The sequence below is a fragment of the Tigriopus californicus genome, chromosome 11 (assembly GCF_007210705.1).
Source record: "Tigriopus californicus strain San Diego chromosome 11, Tcal_SD_v2.1, whole genome shotgun sequence".
In the NCBI taxonomy this organism is placed as follows: Eukaryota; Metazoa; Arthropoda; class Copepoda; order Harpacticoida; family Harpacticidae; genus Tigriopus; species Tigriopus californicus.
In genome coordinates, this window is record NC_081450.1 from 4,207,218 (window position 1) to 4,216,365 (window position 9,148).

At 45.6% G+C, this 9,148-nt stretch overlaps 2 protein-coding genes across 2 annotated transcripts in view; one reads left to right on the forward strand and one right to left on the reverse strand.

The window, feature by feature from the left end:
* Positions 1–7,004, reverse strand: LOC131890414 (DIS3-like exonuclease 2). The gene is made up of 6 exons (XM_059239753.1): positions 5,713–7,004; positions 4,734–4,944; positions 4,296–4,650; positions 3,318–3,928; positions 2,839–3,025; positions 1–348 (listed from the first exon to the last, which is right to left on the reverse strand). Exons 1-6 carry the CDS (start codon positions 6,629–6,631, stop codon positions 97–99), a joined length of 2,535 nt encoding a protein of 844 aa, XP_059095736.1. The 5' UTR covers positions 6,632–7,004; the 3' UTR covers positions 1–96.
* A 1,016-nt stretch (positions 7,005–8,020) lies between these two features.
* LOC131890432 (actin-related protein 8-like) overlaps positions 8,021–9,148 on the forward strand; it is a 5,561-nt gene continuing 4,433 nt past the window's right edge. Inside the window, exon 1 of the mRNA XM_059239770.1 lies at positions 8,021–8,315. Coding sequence (XP_059095753.1) covers positions 8,115–8,315 — 201 coding nt within the window. The 5' untranslated portion in view covers positions 8,021–8,114. The remainder of the gene's footprint in view (positions 8,316–9,148) is intronic.

The window sequence follows — 9,148 nt, forward strand, 5'->3', positions numbered from 1 at the left end:
TTATTGAGCGAAATTTTATTTCTTTCCATAACAGTCAATGGTAAAGTGAGGTCAAGTACATTTAGTGGGTATCTATCACAGTCGTTCATTTTCACATCATGGACGTTCCAGTACTGCTTGGAAATCGTGTGGGGTTCCATCAAAAAACAATTTCACTGACACTTTTGACAGAAATCGAATACTCTGGACGTGAGGGTCCGGAAATTCCGGAGGATGAGGAGGAAACTGAATGGCCAACTCCTTACGTGGAGTGATGACCTTTATGGTACAATTGGCCAATCGATCCAAGTACACTCGCTTCACCACTGCCACGGATGGAATGAGCACCTCAAAAGCGAAATCTCCAACCTTGAAAATCCAAAATTGAGCGTCTATTAGCCGGTATTAGCAAAAGTTTGCTCTTTTCGCCGGAAATATAAGCAAATATATCATTCAATTAAAAGCTTGATTTCTGCGGCTCTCTTTTTGTTGACTTTCCCGAACAGAAACAAGGAGTTGAATTTGATATTCAATTTTCTGGTAGACCAAATATTGTATAAAGTATAAGTGGTAAATATTAGAAGAATCATAATCTTTCATTTCCATTATACCGCGGATTACATTCCTTGAAGCGGTTAGTATAGCTGCTGAAAACTTAGACACAAAAGGTTTCATCTGATCATGCTACACAGAAGTAAATAAAAAGGTCGCTAACAAATAACATCAAGGTAAAAATGAGGCAGATAACGATCCAAATGACAAAACGGGTCAAGTTGTTCTAAAATGTGAAAACGAATAAGAAATGAGTCTAAGAAGAGTCGAAAAATCAGAAAAAATGGCTAAAACAGAAGGTGGGATAATTGGAAATTTGGCAAAAACTCTTCTTTTCGGATAAAAAAGAAAGGCTTGTTTTTCTTCAGGTCTCAGGTCTTAACCTTTTTTCCGAGGCTTACTAATAACTCCTCTTGAGTCTAAGCTATCTTGGGCCTAAGTGGGGTCGGCTAGTAATCGGCTAACACTATGTTGGTAAGATCTTGCCAAAGTGGTGTTAGCTCATTCATATGGTGCCTTTACGGGGCTGAATTTATGCCTATAACTTTTGACAGACGTTCGATTGAGCTCAAAATTAAATGATTTGTTTTTGGTTCAAAAAAGTTAAATGTTACCATTAGCCATCTCTAATTTGTATGTTTATTAACATTAAGTTTTAATGGCTAATAATCAGAAGAGGATATTGCAGAATTTCTAAGAATGGGCCTTTTTTCTTGGAATTCCAGCTTATTCAAAGAACTCTTGTTGAACCCGTATAAGATTTTTTAAGCTAAAAGTATTCTTCTTTTGTCTAAAAGAAAAACACTCAAAAACACACAAAATAAGACTTCTTTAGTACGAGACATAATAAGAATAAGTTTCAAGTTAAAATGAACATGCGTTTGGCACTTTCATCGAAAAAGAGCAAAACAAAATTAGTGGGGCAAAATGAAGGCAAATATCTTAGTGTGCGCCAAAAAAACGCGGACTCAGCTTTGCCGATCTTTAGCAGCTTTTATGTTAGTTTTTGAGAAATTTTGAGAAAACAAAACATATAGTGCCGACAAATATCAATTAAATGAGCCGAACGATTGCCGAGATGAAAGTAACACGGCAGCGCGTGTCCAATCTGCTCCACGCAGAGCTTGAAGGACATCATCAACGTGGTCGGCTGCGGCAGGACCTTGGTGTACGACGTCAAAGAGAGGCAGAAGGACGGGGTAGGCATGGGAAGGAGGCCTGGGAGTGGTGGGCACAACAAGATCATGGATGAGGCCTTTCTGACTGGTCTGGCGGGCAATTTGGAGGCCACCCCAGAGAAGTACATGAGGAGGATCTCCAATGAGCTCAAGGTTGGCAGCACCACCATCAGCAGAGCCGTGGGGAAGCTGGGGGCCTTCAGCTACATGAGGAGGCGCCGCCAGCTGTTGACCAAGGCCACCAAAGCTAACAAGGTGATCAGGGGTAAGCGCCTCTTGAGCTGGATAAAGAAGAAGAGCCTGTCCACCGTCCTGGTCTTCTCTAACAAGTAGAACTGGACGGTGGCCCACGCCAGGAACTCCAGAAACGACAGGTACCTGGCCTACAACGTTGACCAGGTGCCTCCCATCAATCAAACCAAGCATCCTGCCAGGGCAATGACGCTGGGTATGGTTGAATCAAATGGAAAGAAGATGCCGCTGCACTGTTTCCCTAAGGGACTCGGGGTGGGCACCAAGGAGTACCAGGAAGTCGTGGAGAACGTGGCCAAGCCCTGGCTGGACCAGCTGGACCCAGAAGGCAATTATTGTTGACAGCAAGACAGCACACTAGGTCACAAATCAAAGATCACCCAAAAGTCATGCCAGGAGGAGCCCGGGGACTTCTGGTCGGCCTTGTTCCGGCCGCCGTCATCCCCTGACTGTGCCGCGCTCAACTATAGCAGCTGGGGCTTCGTGGAGCCCAAAGCCTGCGCCACACCCCACAGGAGCGTCGACGATCTGAAGGCCTCCCTTGAGAGGGAGTGGGAGGCCATGTTGGAGGACTACGTCAGGAGCGTCTGCAGGTCCTTCCGGCCAAGGCTGGAGGCCATGGTGGCCTCAGAGGGCTGTCACTTTGAGACATGAATGGTGGAGCATTATTACACTACAACTTAAAGTAAAGCCATTTTGTCGAATTAATCATCGTTAAGGACGTGGAGGCAGAGTAATGCTCGGAAATGTTTTTCCGCGTTTTGCAGGCGCACACTGTATATCTTAAAAAAATACCATGCCGGTCTCTAGGCTTATGTTCTTCTTTGGGCCGTTCATGGATTTTTGAAGGACTACTGGATAAAATTAGCCTACTCACATCACAAACGATGGCGTCGGCTTGGATTGGACCGCAATTCTTGATGAACAATGCCAAAAACATGAGGCTCGAGAACTCGCTAGCCGCCTTGGCCGAAGTTTTCTTGGTATTGCAATGATTCACCCACTTTTGAATAGTGAACTCGTTCCAATCCGGTGTCCGATTCGTCAGTGCATAATCCAACAATCTAGAAAAAGAACCAAAAACTGCGTCCGTACAAGGTTCTCCTCGAGCAAAATAGGTCATAAAGGGTTGAAGAAAATTTGCATTTTGAACAAAATTTTCGCACTTAATGGGCACATTACTAATTGTGCAAACTTTAATGGAGAGACCAATCGTAGGATAAAACGATCTTCGTCAAGGGCATTTCAGTTCGGACTTTAAATAGCCCAAATATTAGACGAAAAAGCCGATGGTGTAGTTGTCTAACATGCCTAAATATATCTTGCCATTTCGGGTCCGGAATTGACGGAACCTACCTGTGGACTAGGACATCCGGATATCGTCGAATCGGGGATGTAAAGTGCGTGTACAAATCCACAGCCAATGCGTAATGGCGAAAATTGTCTGGATTCTCACAACCCGCGCAGAAGTATCGCGCCAATTCCATAGGTTTGGTCAGATTATTGGTGATGACCAAATACTCCTGAGGACTCCGTTCTCTGGCAGCTTGCTCCAAGGAAGCTGCAATCGCTTTTGAAGAACTTACATTCATAGGAACCCCACATCGATTGAGCAGATTGGCGGCCTTCATCAAAGGCTGCTCCTTGGGTGGGGGATGGCAACGCAGCACGGCCAGATTGGGAAAGGAATCGTTCAGTTTTTGGGCCACTCGCATATTTGCCAATAACATGAATTCCTCAATGAGCTTGTTGCTGTGACGATGTTCGTACAGCTGATATCCCACGGGCAATGCGGTTTCTTTGTCCAGCGTGAAGGCGAGCTTCAGGTTGTCTAAACGAAGTGAGCCATTTGCCACTCGCTTGGAGCGAAGTTTGAGCGCAAGTTGGTTTAAGGTGTTGACTCGGTTGGACAAGTCTTTGTAGGTCCAGGGAAATTCGACGGGTGGGAGTTCTTCAGGGGTCCAATCCTGGATTTGAAAAGCCCGTTATTTTCAAATAAAAAGCATGGCCCTACTTCGCCATTCTCTAAGCCATTAAAATACAGGCAATAAACAACTTGTGTGTGTGTAAGCCTTTGTTGACACCACGCTTTCAGTTCAATTGCAATATGACCATTTGAGTAAATTTTGACATCTATGAAGAAACGACAATTTTTTTTTAAACATATCCTTCCTGTTTTCACCAACTGGGTTTTGATTGTCACTATTTTATAATGTTACATAGAGGTTCAATTTTAGCTTGTTAGGAGAGGATTTCTCCCTTTAAAATCGTAACAATGAATTAATTTTATCAAAACGCTTTTCAAACCAATCTGAAGTATTTGCGAGGTCGTACCTTATCTGGATGATCGAGCATTCCTTGCGCGTGTTCATAGGCAAGTTTACAACAATTCCGAATCACGGTTCGGCCAAACCATTCTTCTTGAATGTCTCCATTGCCATTCATAATCCACTCGACGGAAAAGGTCAATCGATCCTCTGCGGGGCTCAAAGAGCACAGGTCTTCGCAAAGAACCCTGGGCAACATTGGTATCACTCTATCGATCAGATACACGGACGTTGCTCTGTCACGGGCAATCACATCTATGGGATCATCCTCTTTCACAAAATGAGACACATCGGCAATGTGAACCCCGATTTTGAATCGATCGTCCGAGAGGTCCGTGACTGAGAGAGCATCATCCAGATCTCTTAAACATTCATCCAAAATACGATACAATTTTTTTTTTCTCTTGTCATAGGCTCTGTTATGATGACCGAAGATTACTCTTACCGGGCAGTTTTTGGGTCTATGGTGAACACACAATCTGGCCGCAAATCGCGCCGGTTTTGAATTTCGCTCTCCGGGATCACAAAAGGCAGCGGAGGTAGATGTTCTGGGATGCTCTCGGGGAAATCTGAGTGATCAATGCCTTTCTCTGCCAAATTAGCAATGCTTCGAGCGGCGATATCGTCATAACTCCCGATTACTTTGGCAATTTTCCCTACAGAAGAAAAAATGACAAGAGATTCTCAACAGGGTATTATTTTAAATACATTTAGAAATGAAAAAGAAAAAACCCTCCTTTGTCATTTCCCAATAAAGTTTTTAGTTTGACCTTGAATCAAGCTGAACTTTCTTTGTGGGCTATTTGCCATATCTTTCGCTGACAATAATGTAAAAATTGACCACTACTTCTTGGGCAGTAAAACGTTTTATGGAATCCACTTGTTTTTTTTTTTTCAATCTTACCAATCTATAACACCTGCATTTGGGCAAATATTGAGCATAATAAATGCCATGGCTATTTTGATCTTAGGACTCAATTCATCATTGAGTCCCCTAAAGCCTAGCTATGTACGATTTAATGGCATTTTGGGTTCACGAACTTTTTGTTGGCTTTGTTGGCTTTCTTTCCCTGTCTTGTCCTCTACTACTTATAGTTAGTTTGACCTCGACTACTTAAATGAATTCGAGCTCACCATTCAAGGCCTAACCCGATCCGCCCAGTCTAATTCTCGTGGGGGCCTCAGATGTCGTCAGACAATGCAGTTAGACCATAATCATAAATCAAGCAGCTGCAACGGCCTAGGGATCACTATTTTCCTATGGCTCGAAAGGCCCATCGCCAAAAGCTAACCATGACAGAGGTGGCGGCGGTCTGGTAATTGAGACCTATCCCGGGCATTCCATTAAAAGGTGGCCCATTCCCTGTTCCAATAGCCGAAATCCCCGCTTTTAACCCCCCCCCCCACATCAGGACCAGACTGACCTAAGGCAGTATGACCCATGTCCCATCGGATCATCTGGCCAATGAAGAGCATGTGCTCAAAATCTTGAGGCCGGGCAAAGAACTCGGGCGGGCAATCCCCGCGCTGAATCTTGAGGCGGGGCACCCGGCTGTCTTCCGGGGCGAAGAGCGCGAAATTGGGATTACCATCCGGAAACTTGCGCAACCGTCCGGCCGCCAATCGCGTGTGCTGAGCCTCAGTTATGCACACCACCTTGGCCGTGGGCTGGACAAACTTCTTCCACAGAGGATGGGCCATGACCGTGGCCCGCGGGTACTCGTAGGCACAATGGGAGCCGCCCCCGGACTCGGGTCGGGTTCGAGCCGAGCGGGGAAGGCCACGAGGGCCACGAAGGCCACGGCCCGACCCTGTCAAATCCAAGGCACTGGCCATCAAAGCCAGGTCCTCGGGTCCCTGCTCGGCCGGCTGGCCTTCATCCAGATACTCTTGGATCTTCTCGTGCAGAATGTTCCACTGATCCTGGGCCTTGAGTTGGACCACCACTTGGTCTTGGTGCATGGCTCGATTGCGATCCAGGAAATCGTAGACATGGATGTCCGGGCACTGGGGATCCGGATGCGACACGTAAGCATCCTTGTAAGATTTGGCATTGATCCGAAACGTCCCGGAAATGAAGTCCTCCGGGCATCGCTCCAACAATGACTGGACCACATCCAAGGCAAAATGGGGCGGATAGGCCCCCGAGGGGGGGGATTTGGGACCGGGCCCTATGGATTTCCCGGGCTTAGCCGGAGGCTGGACCGATGAGGCCCCCGCGGGGGGCGGTCCGATCCTCGAGGTTATTTCACCGCCACGGCCTTGGGGTTTCTTGCCGCGTTTGCGGCGGTTCTTGCGGGCCGTCTTCTCGGGTGCCGCCTGGTCTGGCGGGTTGATCTCCATGGTGGATGGATATGACCCGCTTCTTGATTGAGGGTGATGTTAATGCCAAGGTGGATGGCTGAACCCGGATGGTGTCATTCAGGGCAATAGGGTTCATGGAGATAGGAGTCAATCCGAAGCCTGGCTTGAAAGCTTGAACAACATGTGGATTGAGAAAGTTGATTGGATTGAGGGCGGCAGTGTGACCAGGATGTGAGGATGATGATCAGCTGGATCAGGCCATCGTTTTGTTCCTGAAAAGCTAATCCAAGGGGCATTTGTCGATTTGTCGATTTGGGGTGGGAATAGGAGGTTCAGGCCATTTGGCCAGAGCGAGTGCATGCGTGTCGCTCGCCACGTGTCAGGGCTGATTTTAGGAATAATCATAATTTGCTTCAGCCTAGGGTCTGCCTTGTGGCCTATTCTCTTATCAATCGACATGCATCATTAAAAGTGGGCCAACTCTGCCAGGGGATGATATCAAACACCTTTCCCAATCTTAACAAGCCCCATCCCATGTCTTGGCCTAAGTAAATAATATTAGTTGGTCGCGCTTACATTATGCCAATGACCCAAACTTTCCCCCAAATTTGCATATCCCAGATTGATCTGCAAATTTGCCATTCTTTCAGCCATTCTTTATCATATCTGCTCTTATGAAAATCAAAAATCGGAATTCTATTGAATATGCTTCACCCATTTGGGCTCCAATGAGTTCAGCAGGTTGGCCAAAGGTCGAACAAGTCCAAAGATGTTTCATGAAGAACATTGAGGATATGGGAGCTCTCGTATTGGGAGAGGTTAGAAAGGTTGGGATTGTACAGTACTCAGAGAAGGTACAAAAGGTACCTGATACTGAACGTCTTCAAAAGCATCCATGAGCTTTGTCCCAACCCAGAGTTAAGGGTCAATTGTAGTGACCGTAGAGGCTTAATGTGCGTTTTGAGAGCACCTTCAAGCCCTCGAGAATCCAGGCTAGTTCGAACAATGAAGTCCACATCTCTTCTTTCTTGGGCTCCTCCATTGTTCAATTTGCTTCCCTCTAATATTCATAGGGAATACGTCCACAGGCCTTGTTGATCCGGTAGCATCTTTCAAGTCAGACTTGGACACATTTTTAGATAACATTCCAGATCAACCCTTCATCCAAGGACTAGCTCGGTCTGCCAACTCAAATTCGTTGGTAGACCAAATATCATATAGAAATTGAAAGGTAATAAATAGACGAATTATAATCTTTCATTTTAATAGTACTGGGGATTACATTCCCTGTAGCGGTTAGAAAAGCCCGTGACAAACCAAACCAAAATAAAAATAAAAGTAATAATGATAATACAACCAGAACTGCTTCTCCTTCTTCCAAAATGACTCACTCAATCTCCCATTAATGGGTGCGTAAAACGAGGCTACAAGTCAACAATAACAAAGCCTTCTAAGTACTCAAACCATAAACGCGCGTTCTTAGGCCTCAGTTTAGGCTTGGCCTTATTTCGTGGGTTGCCGGATGATTATGAAAGAGTGGGCGGCGCCCGGCCTTCATGAGAAAATGGAGGATACACTGCCGGTCCGCCATAATGCTACAAATACCGCGAATGAGGCGGATTCGACCGGCGAGCCCACACATTTGAGCGCCTCGTCCATTTTAGTGTTTCAACCCGGATCCCGGTTTCTCCGTTTCGGACGAGCCCTCGATGCCACACCTCAGGTGGGTGGGCAACCAGCCATAGTCATCGACTCGATGGGCGGCTTGGCGGTGTTAATGCCTGACGAACCTCTAAACTTGGGCATGATGAGCGTTATTCTCGACCGATTAGTGGTCGGTGCTGATTTTGAGATTTGGGGCGAAATGTTTAGAGAGAGACCGTCTCTTAAGGGTTATTAATACCGTGTTAGGTTAGGTAAAGGTCGGTTAGGTTCAGTTTAAAAAAGTCGCATCACCCACTAATCGGTGGCGAGTCACGATTACCACTTTTGGGATGGTGCACGGGTTTCCCGACCAAGTCTCTCTGCGTCCCTTTTCATTAGCTATATAACAGATAATACCCATTACAGATATGGGACACTCACTCCATTTGAAATAATTGCTGATTATTATGGGTTGGGTTGTTGTTGTTGTTGTTGTTGTTGTTACTATTTATATGAACTCACGGAGCTTTCCAGACCTCGCCGCATGAGTTCCCGTCTTCTTTTTGGGTTATGCCTATGGTTGATTCATTCAAGTCTATCTCTGAATAAGTTCGTGGTTAATGCTAAAGTGAATCATTGGTGATACTAAATTAATTGAGTCCGAGAAATCAACCTCCACAAAAGAGAATAGGTATTTCAAAACTCTTCAGCCTGTATTGGCCCACCCCCAAAAGGCTTTTTGCTTTCGAAATGTTGGATTTCGTGTTTTGTTTATCTTGGAGTTTATTATTGCGTGGGTCAGTATAAGGCATTTATACTCAAAAATATAGTATATAGTATTCATTCCATTTGTGCTGGGACTTCTGTGCCTCTATTTGTCAGTAAAGTATGCATAACCGTAATCCTTAGAGC